Source organism: Poecilia mexicana, unplaced genomic scaffold, assembly GCF_051168715.1.
Source record: "Poecilia mexicana isolate PSO_F unplaced genomic scaffold, ASM5116871v1 scaffold_19, whole genome shotgun sequence".
Taxonomy (NCBI): domain Eukaryota; kingdom Metazoa; phylum Chordata; class Actinopteri; order Cyprinodontiformes; family Poeciliidae; genus Poecilia; species Poecilia mexicana.
This window is the reverse complement of record NW_028263388.1, coordinates 13,225,725-13,245,279: the sequence shown is the minus strand read 5'-3', so window position 1 is coordinate 13,245,279 and position 19,555 is coordinate 13,225,725. Positions and strand designations below refer to the sequence as shown.

General features: G+C 38.2%; 1 protein-coding gene across 1 annotated transcript; it reads left to right on the top strand.

The window, feature by feature from the left end:
* Positions 1-352: 352 nt before the first annotated feature.
* Positions 353-15,152, top strand: scn4aa (sodium channel, voltage-gated, type IV, alpha, a). The gene is given in 25 exon segments (XM_088016387.1): positions 353-1,149; positions 1,301-1,419; positions 1,536-1,625; positions 1,725-1,853; positions 2,810-2,901; positions 3,003-3,248; positions 3,335-3,398; positions 3,578-3,719; positions 3,830-4,027; positions 4,704-4,874; positions 4,958-5,087; positions 5,781-6,019; positions 6,100-6,273; positions 7,124-7,480; positions 9,369-9,878; positions 10,252-10,372; positions 10,483-10,637; positions 10,720-10,893; positions 11,023-11,145; positions 11,427-11,708; positions 11,803-11,856; positions 12,377-12,514; positions 12,641-12,745; positions 13,217-13,487; positions 13,574-15,152. Coding segments are annotated over 25 exon segments (5,628 nt in total). The 5' UTR covers positions 353-894; the 3' UTR covers positions 14,863-15,152.
* The last annotated feature ends 4,403 nt before the right edge of the window (positions 15,153-19,555 follow it).

Below are 19,555 nucleotides of genomic sequence, written 5' to 3'. Positions count from 1 at the left end.
TATTCGGTGGACTGATGATGAGGCTAAGTTGAACATTTTGGACGGTGAGCGTCCTGTGACATCTGACAGAGACTTTCAGACAAAGAAAAACAGACTGACTGTCAAACAGGATGGTGGTAGTGTGCTAGAATGTGACCGCTTTGTTGTTTCACAATCTGGATGCATTAGTGCTGCTCTCCATATTATCTTGATGCAGATTGTCTGACCACTGTTTTGTGAGGGTCAAAAAAATGTTCACAACAATATTGTGCAATAATATTCATGCTTAGTTGACTAGTTATATTCCTTATGAAAATCAACACACATCTTCTTTACCTGAGTTGTGTATCACAGAGCCAAGGCATAGCTTGCTAATAATTTCCAAGTCACCGAGTTGTGACATTTTGGTGGTAACAAAAACAAACAAAAAAATTTTTCTTTGCATATATATTTTTTTACATTACTAAATTAATGCTGTTAAACAAGATTTTTTGGAATAATGACAATGATTTTGCTCTTACCATGGAAGATACATTTACTTTAAGGTTTTTCATAACATTGGTTTCAATAAGTGTCGATGGTGATGTGTACATGACAGCATGTAACATTCATACTGATCAAATTTTCCAATTCCTAAATATTTTAAACCAGTTATGCCAAGCATATTGGATGAATACATCATTATGTTTTATTTTTTCTTTTTTTTTTAAACAGCAATAATCTAATGCCACATTATTTTTGGTGAAGGGTGATCACAAAAGCATACAATTTTAATCTTGGTTTAGCTGAAGAACATTGGCTAAATGCTTCTTGAGACACATGGGGTAGGAATGCACTTTGTCCTTACTTCCTATTTTTTCATTCAGCTCAATCTAGGGAGTACCCGGCGTGGTTATCTCCCTTCGCGATGCAAAGATGGCGAACCTGCTCCCTCCCCCAGGCATTGCGGTCTTCCGCCCGTTCACCCAGGAATCACTGGCGGAAATCAAGAGGCTCGCGGAGGAAAGGAAGAAATCAGCAGAAGCAGAAGACCACGACGGGGGAGAACCAGTGGGGCCACACCCTGATCTGGAAGCTGGAAAGAGCCTACCCCTAATATATGGAGACCCTCCTCCAGAGTTGCTCAACACACCCCTGGAGGACCTGGACCCCTTCTACAAAGCCCAGAATGTCAGTCTGAATCCATCTGAGCAGAACCACACCACAGCTGTCCACATGCAGTGCATTTTTTACAATAGTTATCGTTTGTCATTGCTAAAGATTTGTTGCAATGTTGCTTAGACTGGAATTAGTTTTCAGGATACATCTCTTTGTTTTTCAGACATTTGTCGTGATCAGCAAAGGAAACACGATTTACAGGTTCAACGCTGAGCCGGCTTGTTACATTCTCAGCCCCTTTAGTGTGATCAGGAGAGGATCCATCAAAATTCTCATACATTCATATCCTTTTGTCTATTTAGCATTCACATTTTGATTTTTTTTTTTTTGCTCAATTTGATGAATAAAAGCAAAAGATTTGTAAGCATCTTAAGCATCTTTCCTTAATCCTGACTTAAATTATTTAGCATGTTCATCATGATTACCATTCTGTCGAACTGTGTGTTCATGACGATGAGCAACCCACCAGCATGGAGTAAAACTGTGGAGTAAGTGGTTTTATTTTACAGTTGTTATTTATTTATTTTTTTTTTTGGTCATTTTGGTGCCTGGGCTTTTTCTCATTTATGACAGATTGTCTTTTTCAGATATGTTTTTACAGGAATCTATACCTTTGAGGCTACGGTCAAAGTGTTGTCAAGAGGTTTCTGCATTGGTTCGTTTACATTCCTTCGAGATCCATGGAACTGGCTGGATTTCATGGTGATCAGCATGGCGTAAGTATCTGAAAGTACTTTTATTCTTGGAGTCTTCTCTAGTGATCTTAAGTAGAAGTACTGAAGGCTTTTTGAAGCCTTTTTATTTCCTGTTCATGTGCTGGACCGTAACAGCCTACTGTGTAGTGTACGAAAACCAAAGTAAGAAAAATGGAGTAAAATGTCATCCATTAAACAATATTTGTTTTTTGAGAGGAAAGCATGTGCAATAACAGTTCATGTTACAAATGCCAGGAACATGCACTCGTACATATTCCTGGGATCTTTAACAGGCTGATTGTGCTTGAAAGCCCTTCAATATTGCTGAATTTAAACAAGTCTGCAAAGAAGACGGGCCAAAATTCTTCCACCTTGATGTACAAAACTCATTGACCATTCCTGCAAATGCACGATTGAAGTTGTAGTTATCAAGGGTGCCATAATTTATTAGGTTTAGAGGAAAGTGCTTTTTTAGGTATTGCAGTTGTCAAATCATAATTTGACAACTGTATTTTATATTTACTCAGGTCATCTTTGTCTGACAACAAAGTCTGATGTGATGAAAAATTTGACAAAAAAGCGAGTTCAGAAAAAATCTTTAACATGAAAACTCCTTTTTCCCCATTATGCCACGATTATACACAAGGGCTTGAAAAGCTGCCTACTTTTGGACAGAGCGATGGAGAAAATCTGAAGAACACAATCCACAGACCACATTAGAGATTATAAGCTCTGATGCTTTCAAAAGAAAATCTAATGAAATGAGAAATGCCTTACATTTTTTAAACTGTTTACTTTGTGACTTACTGTCATTTTCAAACCAATCGTATCACACCAAAATGTCTACTGTATTGATTTCTGTTGTATTTCACGGACTTCTTATATTAGTGACATAATAACAAAAGCATGACTAGATGTTGTGTTATTTTTTCATTTTATTTGGGTGTTTAATTGTTATTCTTTTCATTCTTTCCTAGCTACATTACTGAGTTTGTTGACCTTGGCAATGTGTCGGCTCTCAGGACATTTCGTGTACTTCGAGCCCTGAAAACAATTACTGTAATTCCTGGTAACCGCCTTCATTCTTAACTTGTATTTAAATGTTCTTTATGGCTTGTTTTTTCAGTTTGCCTTATTCTAGTTGGTTAATATCCAGTGACTGTCTCATAGGCCTGAAGACCATTGTGGGGGCTTTGATCCAGTCGGTGAAGAAAATGGGGGACGTCATGGTCCTGACCGTCTTTGCCCTCGCAGTCTTTGCCCTCGTCGGTCTCCAGCTTTTCATGGGAAACCTGCGTCACAAATGCGTGCGATGGCCCATTCTGATGAACGAAGTTTTCAACGCCACCATGGCTGTAAATGAGTCTATGTACTCCAACAGTTCTTTTGATTTTGCCGAATACATCGAAAATCCGGGTACGTTTCCGTTTTTGCCTCAGTCATTATTTCATGGCAATATTTCTTCACAGGAGAGTTAACATCATTGTCTTCTTTGCTTGCAGAAAATCAGTATTTCACAGAAGGCAGCATAGATGCTCTAATTTGTGGCAACAGCTCTGATGCTGGGTATGTTTTACCAAAAAAAAAAAACATTCCCAATGTAATTTAGCTGCTTGTTGTCTGTTTCGAAAATTACAGGATATTTTATAGAATAAACTTATTTTTTGATTAAAGTGATTTAAAGACAGATGTGCTTCAAGAAAGGTGCCATTAGTTGTTAGTTAACTTTTTCCCCCTGTTGATAGAAAGTGCCCAGAAGGATACACATGCATGAAGGCTGGAAGGAACCCTAACTTTGGCTACACCAGTTATGACTCTTTTGGATGGGCCTTCCTTGCTCTGTTCAGGCTCATGACACAGGACTTCTGGGAGAATCTTTTCCAGCTGGTTGGAACTTAATTTCTTCTGTGTTTCTTTGTGATTTGTCTGTTTGGGTGTTTACATTTGTAAGTGAGAAAATTGTCCTAAGTTCTTGCAGCTTCTTTTCTTTTTTAAAGACTCTGCGGGCAGCTGGGAGGACATACATGCTGTTCTTTGTGGTGGTCATCTTCCTGGGCTCCTTCTACCTCATCAACCTCATCCTGGCTGTGGTAGCCATGGCTTATTATGAACAGAATCAAGCAACTCAACTGGAGGCCATCGAAAAAGAGGAGGAATTCCAGCGGCTTTTAGAGCAACTAAAAAATCAAGAGCAGGTAACGACAGCAAGTCATATTCATCCAAGGCATAAATTATAAACTCTTATAAAGACTTTTCTTTTTAAATTAAAAGTAGATCAATACAATTAATTTTTTTTCCTGTAAACTGTTTCTAAATTTCTTTTGGACACTATTTGATCGCATTCAAGATTTCAAACATGGCCTCATTTTTTTTTTTTATTAATGAGACAAATGTCACAAGATGATTAATAATAATAATAATAATAGTTCATTTAAAGCCTCCCAGCTTGTTTTTTTTTTTTTTACTTACCAAGTAAGACAGGCAGGCAAAATGAACACTTTTACCTTAACATTTTAATTTAAAAACCTAGAAAAAAAAATCTAAGATTCACTGGTAACCCATTTTAATAAATACTTCACAAGAGAACCACGGGGAGATGTTGGTGTGAGTAACAAATTGATATAGAAATATGAGACAAGGATATATAACGTTAAACTTAGGAAATGGACACAGAGAACAAAGGAACCAAATACAAACGCCGAAATAAAGCAAAACACAAAACCAAAGTCCAAAAGCTCATGACAAGAAAAACACTGGCTGGTCTTTGTTTTTATTCTATCTTCACACAAGCATAGTTCTTTTTATTCTCAATAGGATGGATATATTTAAATAGCATATTTTCAGTCAACTTTGCAATATTTTAATTGGCAGGCACAGTTCCATGGAAGCCGAGCCACCCTGGCCAGTAAGAAGTCTGCGAGTCAACACACATTATCAGAGATGGAAGATAATGGACCTGGTCTCAAGCAGGGTGAGGCTGTGAATGACTGCAACGGAAGAGTTGTTCCTCGCTTGATGATTCGAGCGCCCACTATGGAGGAGGTTGGTTGGAGAAGACATATTGCGGTCTGCGGAAATATCGTTTGTTTCACATCATTCAAAGAATTTCTAAACACATCCCATAGTCTGCTGTAGATTATGAAGTCAAAGAGAAGTCACTAGGCTCGGTGCACAGCACACTTCACCTGGAAGAACCTGGCTTGAAAAAGAGATCTGGTAGTGCTGCGACAGTGCTGTCTGTGGTCGCCATGGAAGGTACAGCGCTAAAATGTCACAAACAACTGAAAAAAACACAATTCCTAAATATAACAATATAACAGTCCCAGACATTTGCAATCATAACCAAAGCTGACTGAAACATATTAAAAATTAAGTCTACTAATAAGGACTTAATGATAACAAGGACTTAATGAAGGACTTAATTAAGTCCTTGTTAATAGGACTTAATAATCCTATTAAGTCCTATTACAGTAGCTGTAATGTCATCCATTGCAGCTACTCATTTTTACGTCTGTAACAATAAGTATTTACATTTAACTTTACATCTTAAGACCTTCTAGAGTCACATTAGTAGTGTCCAGATGAAATTAGTGTCACACCAGTAATTTGCATCAGTGTCAGAACCACTGCCAACTAACTTAACTTTTCAAACAGTTGTAACTCTGACCAGTATTTTATTTAAAGAGAACATTAGCATTGCCATTGGCTTCCCACGGTGAGGCTAATCACGCTGTATCCCATGCAAATCCCTGTCAACATTTGGTGTCATGCCCTTGTGGTGTTAAGCTTGGGCTATTTTAGCCTAGTAAATAAAGTGAAACAGCAATGGCATGAATGTAGCTGTCACACAAAGGATGTTGCAACAGATATGCGGAAGATGAGCACCATAACCGTGTTGAAGATTGTCGAAGTGCAATATGTCTTCTTCTCTTGTTTGTGTTTGTCTAGAGTTGGAGGAGGCTCAGAGACCCTGCCCACCTTGCTGGTACAAATTTGCAGACATGTTCTTGAAGTGGGATTGCTGCCCCACCTGGATTGTTTTTAAAAAGTGGGTGCACTTTGTGGTCATGGATCCCTTCGTTGACCTCGCTATTACCATATGCATTGTGCTCAACACCCTTTTCATGGCAATGGAGCACTACCCCATGACCCCGGAGTTCGACAACATGCTCTCAGTAGGAAATCTGGTATGTATTTACCACTTTTTAATCTAGCAGGGAAACGTGCCAAGATCTCAGACCTTTTGAGTTTCATTTATGCTTTCTAGGTTTTCACTGGGATCTTTGCAGCTGAAATGTTTTTCAAGCTTATCGCCATGGATCCCTATTACTATTTCCAAGTTGGATGGAACATTTTCGACAGCATTATTGTAACTCTCAGCCTGGTGGAGTTGGGTCTGGCAAATGTCCAGGGTCTGTCAGTCCTAAGGTCATTCCGTTTGGTAAGAAACTATGATGATCGGAAATTATTTTCTCTGTTTTTTTCAAGTCAGGTTGTGTTGAATATCTATGAGTCAACATCTCTGAAAATCACATCTAGCACTAATCAATCATGGTCTATTTGCTGCTGATTGAGTAAAAAAACAGACAGCCAAAAAATTAAGAACCTTGAAGCAAACATTTGGTGGTTTTTAGCAATATGCTATTTCTTGATGAACTGTTAAGAATCTGTTGCAGTCTCAGATGTTGGGAGAAAATGTATGAAATTAGCCTAATTCGGACTTTCATAACTTATTTAAATCCAAGAAGGGAAAACTAGAAGCAAAAAAAGAGTTAAGCTGACAATTTCAGAACTGACAGGTTAACCTGACTGCTTTTAATGTTAGACCAAATCAGCCCTCAGATGGCGAAAGGCATCTTAATTTTGGTCAACATCTCTTGCTGTTCACTCCTTTCGAACCAGATTAGTTTCAACTCATTTCACAAAACCTAAGGGAGCATGTTTGATGCTGAGGAGAGAAGAGGATATCTGTATAATAGGCAAAGGAAAAGTAGTTGGTAAGAGAGAGATAATTCTAATTGACTTAGTTCATCACCTTTAGAAGCTATCACAAAGTTAGCGGCGTTGTTTAACTTCAAGTTTTAATTGAATGGGCCATGTTTGGCTTAACATTATTTCAAATCAACACTGATAACTTTTCTCTAAATGTTCAAACTTGAGATTTCGCTGACTGCTGTTTACTGTGGATACATTGTTAACCGCTCATAACTATTCAGCACCCCTCAAATGAAAGTTCCTCTGTTTTTCTTCATGGCGTGTCTTTATCTCTCATTTGTGTCTTCTGTGTCTAGCTTCGTGTCTTCAAACTGGCAAAGTCTTGGCCCACACTCAACATGCTCATTAAGATCATCGGTAACTCGGTGGGCGCTCTGGGGAACCTGACCTTGGTGCTGGCCATCATCGTCTTCATTTTCGCCGTAGTGGGCATGCAGCTCTTTGGAAAGAACTACAAGGACTGCGTGTGCAAGATCTCCGCAGACTGTGAGCTGCCACGGTGGCACATGAATGACTTCTTCCACTCCTTCCTCATCGTTTTCCGCATCCTGTGCGGCGAGTGGATCGAGACGATGTGGGACTGCATGGAGGTGGCTGGGCCCGCGATGTGCTTAATCGTCTTCATGATGGTCATGGTCATTGGAAATCTAGTGGTGAGATTTTAAAGGTCATATTTTAAGTTTAAAATATGCAGATTTGCAAGTGGAATAATTGCTGTTTGTGCTACAGTGATGGCAAGTTTGGACAAAATATCAATCAGTTATTTTACAAGATTATAAGTGTGTGTCACCCTTCAATTTGACTCTTTCATTGGATAAGACAATGGTTAATCAAATTAGTTCATCCATTTCCTAATGTAGTTGTCTAACTGATTGCTGTCAGGATCAAGATTTTGTCAACAGCTTGTCTTTGTGGCGCATAGTATTGTGAATGTCGACAGCATAAAAATACTTGCCTTGACCTTTTATATTTGCTTTAGGGAAGAAGGCCTGATGGAGGATCACTGACAGACATCATTTCAGGATCATATTTAATTGCAAGAGCCAAAACGGTTTCCTGTCAGGTTATTCATAGAAATAAAAAGGAAATGACTCATCATTAAGCCCTAACTGAAATATTGCGTGAACTACGTCACGCTACGTGTAGTTTGCTTATATCCTACGATCTTGCAAAGCTGGTGATTTAATACAAAAATGCACGTTGAAATTAAGGCAAATAAGTTCAAGTGTAATTGGTAAGTGTAGGATTTCTAGGTGGATCAAATCACGTGAAACCAGCAAACAGAAGTTTTGACTCTGTATGTGACCTAAGATCTGATTCTAGTAAGCCAGCTATACTGCTTCGGGAAGAAACACAGACAGCTGAGAAAGCAAAGCTCAGGTAGCAAAGAGACTTATTGGGTGCACAGTGAAAGTCATTTGATAGGAGAGTTGATAGTAACTGATGCAGAGATAAATTATGCTCCTCCATGAACAGGCAGGAAAAGGAGCCAAGTTGATGCCTTTAAAAGAATCAAATTAGTGGATCAAATTGAAATAATGAATGATTTCATCACATTTCTGCAGTATTTCTTACAAACTTCTTTCTCATTGGTCGCTTTATTACACCCTGCTGGTACTGGTTTTGACTACCTTTGGGTCTTCAGAACTGCCTTATTTTTATTGCATTGATTCAACAACAGCTTGATCCAAGCTGACACAATCTGGACTGAGTTGATGCAACGTGTTGCATTGTCCTGCTGAAAGTAGCAATCAGAAGATGTGTTCAGTGCTCTGGTGTTTAAACAATGCTGAAAGTAGGCCCAAAAACAAGTCCCTCACACCAACGTTACACAACCAGCAGCGTTAAAAGGTGGTATTTTTCATACATTGGTTGTAACAAATGGTTATTTGAATTTCTGTTGCATTTCTGTCATCTGGAACCACTCCTCCCGTTCGTCTCTGACATTTGAAATACTCAGACAAACCTTCTGGCACTGTTAAACCACGCCGTGGCCAAATTCACACCTCCCATTTTTCCCCCGCCCCTTGAATTTGTTGCCTTGAGATCGTCTGATTCTTGTGTTTGTGTCTAAAACAGCGTGTGGCGAGTTTGAAAATCAGTTTGTGCTTCACTTGTATGTCCTTTGGATCATAGCTTGTTCTTTTCTACTCCTTTATTGTTGGTTATGCCTTTGTGTAGCTCCATTTATCCGCTAGCTGTCTTTACTGATTCGCAGCTCTTGTTCCAGAATGAGAGAGATCAACTAGTCGATGTAACCATGATAACCTGACAAGCCTGGCAAACGGGAAGTGAGAAATTGATCACCAGACTTAATCTAAAGATAGCCTCATCTGCAATAGCAGGCTGTCAACATAATGTTTATTAATGTGACATGTTTCCTATTTGCTTCAGACACTTCGAAGGGACTTGCACAGCAGCAGGGACTTATATGAAAACTAATTAATTAGCTCCAAATCGTATTCATTTTCATGCTTTTCTCATCTGTGAAATATTTAAAGTACAATTTAAAGCATTAAGCCCGTCAATCTTTTTACGCAGGTATTGAACCTCTTCTTAGCGTTGCTGCTCAGCTCATTCAGCGGAGACAACCTATCGGCAGGGGATGACGATGGCGAGATGAACAATCTGCAGATTGCTATTGGGAGGATCACACGAGGCATTGATTGGTTAAAGGCATTTCTCATACAGCGAATCCAGCAAATACTTGGTAAAAAGCCCAAGGAGCCGGATAAGGAGACAACGGACGATGGAAAGCCTAAAGCCGAGGAAGTCAAAATGAACCATTTGGACGCCTGTCTGACTCTTAAAGTAGCAGATGGGATTTCAGATGGCCCTGTGCAAAGCCAACCCTCTGGATTCACGGTGGATGGAGAGCTCAGTCTGAAAGTCCCAATCGCTGAGGGAGAATCAGATTATGATAATCTGAGTGACGATGATGATGAAGATGATGGTGAGCAGGATGTTGATGAAGAAGATGACGAACTTCCAGAGAGTGCACTGCGGAGAGATGATGAACAAAATACGGTAAAAGAAAAGAAGTGAAGATCTGTCTCACAAGAAATTAGCTAACTACATATCTACCTAATACTTGTTAGGTAATTCAATAAGATGGCTAGCAAAAAAATAATAAAATAAACTGCCGGCCTGCCATCAGTCCACCAGCACTGGATATTGTGCTGGTGATGCAATTTCCAAACACATTATATTCTCACTAACTGATAAATTACCCCTTACACAAGCATAAAATTATATATATATTTTTTAAAAACTATTCCAGGAAAACCTTGAAGATGAAAGTAGTATCCCAGAAAAAGTAAAAGTGAGTAAGTCTTTATGAGTAGCATTTTTCAGAGGTGTTTTCAGCAGAAGCCCAGAGCCGATATTAATTTTATGCTTATATTTCTTTTTTACAACAAATGAGTGTGATGACGGGGATTCTTCAGTCTGCAGCACAGCTGATTATCGTCCTCCTGAGCCTGAACCTGAAAAGAAGGAAGAAGAGGAACCCGAACCTGAAGAACCAGAGGCCTGCTTCACTGATGGTGTGAACCAAAACATCTTTAAAATGAACCCTCACTGTTATGCGTTGCCTTCAAAAGTGCCAAAGTGTATTATTTCCAGTGTGGATTCTATGCATTCTCGTTTTTCGCAGACTGTGTGACCAAGTGGCCATGTTTGACGGTGGATACCACCAGTGGCAAAGGCAAAGAATGGTGGAATCTTAGAAAAACTTGCTTCACCATAGTGGAACACGACTGGTTTGAAACCTTCATCATTTTCATGATCCTCCTTAGCAGTGGGGCTCTGGTGAGGCCAGTCATTACTCCAACTAATTCAGGATTGTTTCTTAAGCATTTGACTTTTCCCCCTCCTCCCTTTTTTTTTGCAGGCCTTTGAAGATATATACATAGAAAGGCGACGAACCATCAAAATAATTCTTGAGTTTGCAGACAAGGTTTTCACCTACATTTTTGTCATTGAGATGCTCCTGAAATGGGTTGCGTATGGCTTCAAGACCTACTTCACCAACGCTTGGTGTTGGTTGGACTTTTTCATTGTGGATGTAAGTGTAGAGGTGAAGTTCCAAAAGCTGGCCTGCACAGTATGCAACAGAAAAGACAGACTGACACATCTTACATTGGCTAAAGTCCATGCTAACCCCTGAATAGGAAATGTTGTTATTTTCTGGCAGATTTCCTTGATTAGCTTAGTTGCAAATTGGATGGGCTACTCCGATCTTGGTCCGATCAAGTCGCTGAGAACCCTCAGAGCACTGAGGCCTCTTCGAGCGCTATCGAGATTTGAAGGCATGAGGGTACGTACATTTCCTTTGGAGTCTGAACAGTACTATTTCAGCCTTTTGCATGTCTAAAAAATAACTTTATATTGACCGCACTGATTGGCTGCCCCTTTTCGCTTGTTGATTCCATACTCACAACATGGCTGTCTGCTATTGTAGAAGTAAGTCATTTTAAGTCAGTTTGAAACTATTTAAAATTTTTTTTTTTCATTGATCTTATCAACAAAACATGTTTTTTTTTTTCTTAACCACATATATTTTTAGATAATTGAAATAGGGTTCTTTCTTTTGGGCAGGTGGTGGTGAATGCTCTTGTTGGAGCGATTCCCTCCATCTTCAATGTCCTGCTGGTGTGCCTGATTTTCTGGCTTATCTTCAGCATCATGGGCGTCAATTTGTTTGCGGGGAAGTTCTACCGTTGCATCAACACCACCACAGAGGAGCTATTCCCTATGACCGAGGTCAACAATCGAACCGAGTGCTTGGCCCTTGAAGAAGCCACACGGGAGGCTCGCTGGATTAACGTCAAAATCAACTATGACAATGTTGGGAAAGGCTACCTCTCTCTACTTCAAGTGGTGAGGATTCCTTTTAGTGTATGCTGCGATATTTAGTTGATATTGTCTTTTTATTTGGAGGCCAATATTTTGAGAATATTCTTAATGATTACAGGCAACGTTTAAAGGTTGGATGGACATAATGTATGCTGCCGTGGACTCAAGAGAGGTATTCATTTTCATTTTTTATTTTTTTGTTTACATGGGAAGTGCACCTCAGATTTGATGTTTTCCAGTTGCTTCCACTGTAAGGTTTTGAAAATGGCACCTTCAAATATGATAAAAAACTATCCATAAGTAGCGGGATAAGAAGTTTGTTTAATCTCGAACATTTTGCCCCTTAATTTTGGTTTTTGGAAGAGGACCAAAAAAAAATCTTCATTTGATAGTATACTATAGACTTTAGTGGAAATAGTAGCTCATAGAATACTAGATTTTTGCAGTCATATGTAGGATAAATTATTTTTCATAAATATATCAATTTTAATCACTCTGTTCTTTTTTAAATTAATAGGATAACTGGCTGATTCAAATAAGTCACCCTTTACTTGTATTTTCAATAAATATGAGCGTAGACTGAGATTTATTTCAGAGATTGATGGCAATTTAATGAGTCATTACAATGGGACTAAATATCACAAAAAAATGTTTGTGTTTCAGGCCAATATTTTCTGTTTTTTTCAATTTAGGTTGAGGAGCAACCATCCTACGAAATCAATCTTTACATGTACATATATTTTGTGATCTTCATCATCTTTGGTTCCTTCTTCACCCTAAACCTCTTCATCGGTGTCATTATTGACAATTTCAACCAACAAAAGAAAAAGATAAGTACTTTCAAGAAAACAGCTTGTAAAAACCCTACCGCAATTTATGTTATGGTTTTCTTGAGATGAAAAGCAATTTGGCTCTTTAAGCAATCAAATAATTATTGTCTTGTCTTATGTGTGCACTTTGGAGACCAAGACATTTTTATGACTGATGAACAGAAAAAATACTATGAGGCCATGAAGAAACTCGGTTCCAAGAAGCCACAAAAGCCAATTCCACGACCAATGGTGTGTTACTAATTTTCCAATTTATGAAAATCATGGACCCTTAACAAACATAAGAGGATTCCACCTCTTTTTAATGGTCGGCAGGAAACAACTGTTGAAATAAATTCTAAAACATTGATCAAAAAATCAAAAAAGGGTTTTTTTCTTGAAGGGCGATGTAAGACCCCAATAAGGCCAGTAGGTGTCACTGTGTTATATTAGGAAATAGCATCAGCTCTCAGGACAATGTATTCTTAAAATTGCTTTCATTTCGTGAGTAAAATGTGATCTCAAAAACTGCTGTTAGAGATTATTAAAAGCTTAGCTTGAAGATTGCCTGAACTGATATCAAGATGTTTATAGAAGTTCTTCTTAATGAATTGTTGTCCTAAAATGCTTGATTTATGGCAGAGGAGCTTAGTATACAAAGAACGCCATTTTCATTACATGGTTTGGAAAAGTTCACTGACCTTCTCCGTGTCTCTCCGACAGAACCCGGTCCAGGGCATTGTGTTTGATTTCATCAGCCAGCAGTTTTTTGACATCTTCATTATGGTTCTAATCTGCCTCAATATGGTGACCATGATGGTGGAAACAGATGACCAAAGCCCAGAAAAAGAGGATTTTCTCTTTAAATTAAACGTGGCCTTCATTGTTGTCTTCACCGGAGAGTGTGTATTGAAGCTCTTCGCGTTGCGGCAGTACTTCTTTACCAACGGATGGAACGTTTTTGATTTCATTGTGGTCATCTTGTCAATAGCTGGTGGGTACAATGTCTTACCATTGTTTTACTAAACAAAAAAAAAACATGTACTAGTATATTACATATTGTTTTTTTTCTGATTTCAGGTACAATGCTCTCAGACATAATTGAGAAGTATTTTGTATCTCCAACTCTCTTCAGAGTGATCAGACTAGCCAGGATTGGCAGGATTCTGCGCCTTATTAAGGGAGCGAAGGGCATTCGGACACTTCTCTTTGCCTTGATGATGTCCCTTCCTGCCCTGTTCAACATTGGTCTCCTGCTTTTTCTGATCATGTTCATCTTTTCCATATTTGCCATGTCAAATTTTGCCTACGTCAAGAAAGAAGCCGGAATTGATGACATTTTTAACTTTGAGACCTTTGGTGGTAGCATTATCTGCTTGTTTCAGATTACAACATCTGCTGGTTGGGATGGGCTTCTACTTCCAATGCTGAACAGGGAACCTCCAGACTGTGACCCTGAATTTGAGAACCCAGGCACAGATGTGAAGGGTAACTGCGGAAACCCGGGTATGGGTATGATGTTCTTCTGCAGCTACATCATCGTTTCGTTCTTAGTGGTGGTCAACATGTACATTGCCATCATCCTGGAGAACTTCAATGTGGCTCAAGAAGAGAGCGGTGACCCACTTTGCGAGGAAGACTTTGAGATGTTCAATGAAACCTGGGAGAAGTTTGACTTGGACGGAACAATGTTTATTGAGTACAGTCGACTTTCAGATTTTTGCGACACTTTGCAGGAGCCTCTCAGGGTCGCCAAACCCAATCGGCTTCGTCTGATTGGAATGGATCTGCCCCTGGTTATTGGGGATAGGATCCACTGCTTGGATGTTTTGATGGCTGTTACACAGATGGTACTGGGAGATACAGTGGAGATGGCAGCAATGCGGGATAGCATCGAGGCTAAGTTCATTCTTAGCAACCCCACAAAAGACTCCTTTGCACCAATTACCACAACGGTACGCCACAAGGAAGAGCAACAAGCTGCTGTGGTCCTTCAACGAGCTTATCGTAATCATCTTCTGAAGCGCTGCGTACGCCACGCTGCTTATATGCACAGACTGAAGAGGATTGGCAGAAATTACAACGATGATGATCCACCTGAAAAAGAGGGGCTCCTTGCACGAAGACTGGGAGTTCTCTATGGAACTAATATAGACCTTGCTGATGAAATGGAGCTTGAGGCTTTAGAACCTCTGACAAGCCAAGAACCTTTTAATACAGACTGCGAAAGGGCCCAATATCTTCAGGAGCCTCCTGTGCAGAATACGATTGTGGTTCCTGCTGAAATAACCAGTGAGGAGTTATTGCATTCTGCCCCCAACCAAGAACCCTTACCCTTACAAGCAAATCTGAGAGAGCCGCTTGTATGACAAACAGATGAAGTAGGTGTTTCCCCCATATTTTATATCAATCAACAAAGCAACAGTATTGACACAAATGTTCACAAATTTCCCACATTATAAATACTTATAACAGCTTATACTTTCCTGCTACCTACCACTTAAATACTGGTTCCTGTTTATTGGAAACCTGTCTTATTCAGGTTAGAAACACAACTGAACTTTCTTGTGACAATAATCAGTGAAGGAAAAAAAAAGTCATTCAAAATTAAGTTCCAAACTTCTAAAGGAAATCAACAATTTTATTAAATGTATCTTTACCTTTAGACTTCAAATATTTTTAGACTTATCTCTGTAGAGTGATACCAGTCTGGACCATAAATCTCACATTTAATTATACTAGATCATTTTAAATTTTAAAAACCTGTTGTCTAAATGACCAAGATTGTGCCCCATGGTGAGACACCAAGTTTAAGGTATTGAGGTTATTTTCCACATCAAATTTAACTCTTAAGATTGTTCAACCATGCTTTCATAGAAAGTTTAAAACTGCAGTCATAAATGGATGAAATGATTCAATCATTGTTAAGGCTGTTTTGCTTTTCTTTATGCCCCTATTTAGCTATCTTCTTTGCAATACTTGTATACCCAGAAATAGTTAGGTCCCCTAAATCTTAATGTCTATTCCCACCACTTTCAACTTTTAGAAACCTCAGACTTTCTAAGTTTCTATTCTGCAACTATTAAGGTTCATACTCTTGTCTCAAAACAGCACAAGACAACTTCAGTGTGAGAATTGCAAATGTCCAGTAGTTGACAGATCCATATTTTTCCTGCTTAGAATAAAGGGGATAATTGCATTGTTTCAGATTGGAAGTTTTAATTTTACAAGCTTCTGGTCATCAGAATCTACCAGAAAATCTCAAATTATTTTGTATATTTGTAAATTAGTATGCAAGAAAATAAAAGGTATGCACTATTTTAATTCCTTACATGTTGAACTTATTACAGTCGTCTTAAACTAAAAAGAAAAATGTTTTCATAAATTCTTCAGACATGTGCATCTGTCTTATAAAATGCTGTATTGCTATTGTTTGATCTGCACTTATCTAAAAAAGCAATTGAACTTATGGCAGGATAAAGGTTTAGACACTGTCTGTAATTTTGATGTTAACTATGTCTACACAGAGTTTAAACTGCTATTCATTTAAACCTATTCAGTGTTTGGGAGCAATACTTTTATGAGGATACTTTAGTATCTGTTGCACATTTGTAAATACCCTCAGCTGCAGACTTTGTCTATAAAACTTGATCTTTTTTAGACTTATGAAACCTTTTATGCAAAACATGCAGTCGATGGTTGGCTTAGTCAAATTCTGACTCTAAAATTAAAAGAATGCATCGGTAAAAAAATACAGCCACAGAGAAATATATGTAAATATTAGAAACACTAAAATTGAGATCTGAGCAAAAGTCTTTAGCTTCCCTTTATTGTTTTATTTTCTTCAAAATGAAAAGGACAAACTTTCTTATAATTTTTCAAAAAGTGATCTCAATAAATGGTTTTCCAGACCTTTTGCCTTACTAAGCCCAAATCTAAAAGTTTATGTATTTATCGGCGTCTTTAAAGGATCTGTTCTCATGTCTGTCCTAACATTTAAGTGAAAAGGTCACTTGTGTAAGTCTTAACTGAGTTTCAAATGTCTTACTGTTACGGCAAACATTTGCCTCTGTGTAGAAATGTTAGGCACTGAGTAAAGTACTCCTGTAAATAATTTTTATTCAAATTCCATTGTAACCAAAAAGAAAAAAAAAAACATTAAAAAGTGTTTTTAAATGTAGACATATTACAAAGTATTGTAAACTTGGCTATTGCTCTAGTTGTCTGATGTGCTTAAGACGTTCTCTAGTGTTGTGTAAACATGACTAAACTATGCACTTTCAGAGTTTTTAACTTTTGTTGTTACAGTACACCACACAAATCCCCATATGTTCTTATTTTTTATTTATTTTATTTATTTATTTATTTTTTGTTTAAGTATTTAGCTTGTTTAACTTTTTGGCTTGGTAGAAAATCAGAATAAGCAAAGGGTACAGTTTTTCCTTTGAGGGGCCTTCTGTGATACGCTATCTGCAACATTTAAGCTTTGAAATGTGACCCCAAGCTCTGCTCTTTGAAGCTGAGACGCTGCTGCAGCTTGTCCCCGTAGTCCTCCGTGATGATTTGGTCACATTCTGTTTACATTTCTACCGAGAGAGAGAGAGAGAGAGAGAGAGAGAGAGAGAGAGAGAGAGAAATCTCACGGTAAATTTTACAGCAACAGTGCGTTTACTAATTTCTTTTCTTTCTTCTTCTGTATATTTTTATTTTCTTATTGTAAAAAGTGTCACTACACTGTTAGAATAAAAAGTTTGTTTTAGGTTAAACCAGGGTGTGGGCTCGTGTTGTCAAGACTATTTTTAGTTGTTTTTTTGTTTTGTTTTGTTTTTTGTGAGAAATCAAACCAATTCTTTGCTGCCCTCTAGTGGTTGTAAACTTGACAACTTGAATTGATATTTAGAGTATATACACTTTACACACATTTTATGAGGAAAAACTCTTTAAAAATATGCATGAGCTTAAGATAAATTAAAGTTAAACCAATAATTTCACATAATGTTTCTCTTTCATGCTATATTAACGATCTTATTCATTATGGCTTACAATCAGCTACATGAAGTGCCTTTAAGGTTAAGGCACAGAGTTACTGTTTTGTTTTGTTTTGTTTTTTTTGTTAGTTTTTATTTTTAAGTATAATAGAATATCAGGAAAATGTTTAATTTTAAGGTCAACTGTTGAACTTTAGTGGAAGCTTAAAACTGCACTTAAAGACTGGCAAAGTTTTCAATCTCTGACTGTATATGAAAATTTATATTGTACTCTGTACTCAATTTGTTTCAAATCCACACTTGAGCCAGCTAATTCAATTCAGGCCCCTGATCAAACTTAAACAACACTAAAATAACTTCCATAAAGCAGACATTAGATCAATAAAGTAATCACTTCAAATCAGCAATTACTGGTAAGAAGCATCCAGCTGGATTGAGCAGATGGATGTGTGATTGAGTACAAAGGAAATGGCAAACAGCATTGTCTTTTTATTGCTCATAGTGCAGACCGTAAGCCCACATGTGGCTCCCTGACACTCTGAAAACAGTGGATTTTTGCCTCAAAGTATAATTTATTAAAATTCATGCCGACTTTAAGATTAATAGAATTAAAAGGGCGTGTGTGTGTGTGTGCGTGTGTGTGTGTGTGTGTGTGCGTGTGTGTGTGTGTGTGTGTGTGTGTGTGTAGGGGGGTGGCGAGCAAATATTACCATCTCTTGTTTTCTGTTATTTAGGAGAGTCCAGCAAAAAAAACAGTTTGATAAAAACAGAATGATAAAGTTGGTAATGTCAGAAGAGTTGGGTTCCAATCAGGGTGCATTGTTCATTTTCCTGTTTCAGCCATTTTATACCTCCCGAAGACAAATCTGTTACTCAAACAGCCATTCATCTATTGACCTGAAGCATAGCTGCTGGAAGCCGATTTCTTTGTAGAAATTTGAATTTATTTTTTACAGTGACGACGCATATTAGCAACATTTCTTATGCCCATTTAGCCAGAAGGCTCTTTTTCACCTGCACGCCCTAGACAGACGGTTAAAAAGTCACCCTAAAGGAATAAGTGTAAATATTTACATTTACAAGCATTAGATTTAGTAAAACTACATCCGAAGCTGAAATGCAGTCCATATTTGAGGAGGGAGCAGCATTTAAATTTGATTTATCTGGTGTTGCCATGTTGTGAAAGCTGATAAAGCGAATGCAGTGAATACATACTGGACTGACTGGTGCTACACAGAGCAGAGAATTAGGGAAATGTGATCAGCTTGGCTGACTTGAAAACTTCACTCTTGACTGGTTATGGCTGTTGCATAAGGAGCCTACCAGTTTTCAGTTAAACCTGTTTCTATGTCACCATTCATATGCAAGGCAAACTTGCATACAAATAATCTAAGCATGGCTTGAAAGAAGCAGCAATATGATAATATAACACAAAAATAACTGATTAAAAAAAACTGATAACAGCTTCCAACTTTTAAGCATAGATAATAGATGCTGGCTTCCCTTGCTTAGTTCTTAGTAAGTAGTTCTCTGATGATTATGGGATTCTCAATTGGTTACGTGTGATTTTTGGACTGACCGCATGTCAGGGGTTGGTGTTCTTGTTCAGGACACTGGCAACAGTACTTTGGTTAAATTATAAAAGCTTTTTTCGGGAGAGGAAGAAGAGGAGGTAGCCATGGAGGACATGGTGACTGGACACCTCATGGTGCTGGTGACAGACAGAGAAGAGCGTGGGATTGTCCAAACTGGTTCAGACCATTATTTGGCTGACCAGAATCTGCTCTCTGTCAGAAAATGCCAAAAGCAAATAGGAGCGCACAATATTGATAAAAATGTGCAATGTGATATGTTGCAGGTGAAGTTGATGAATGCTGTTGAATATGACAGTATGAATCCCATTAAGCAACTAAATGTTTAGGTAAAACATTTCTTCCTGCTTTGGATAAACAGCAAACACAGATGGCAGATAATAAGTAGTCTATATATTGTTATGGATATATGATTCTGCGTCTTTCCTCTATCTCCTTTATCTGCTTGCATGCTAGCTTGCACACGCATACACACACACATT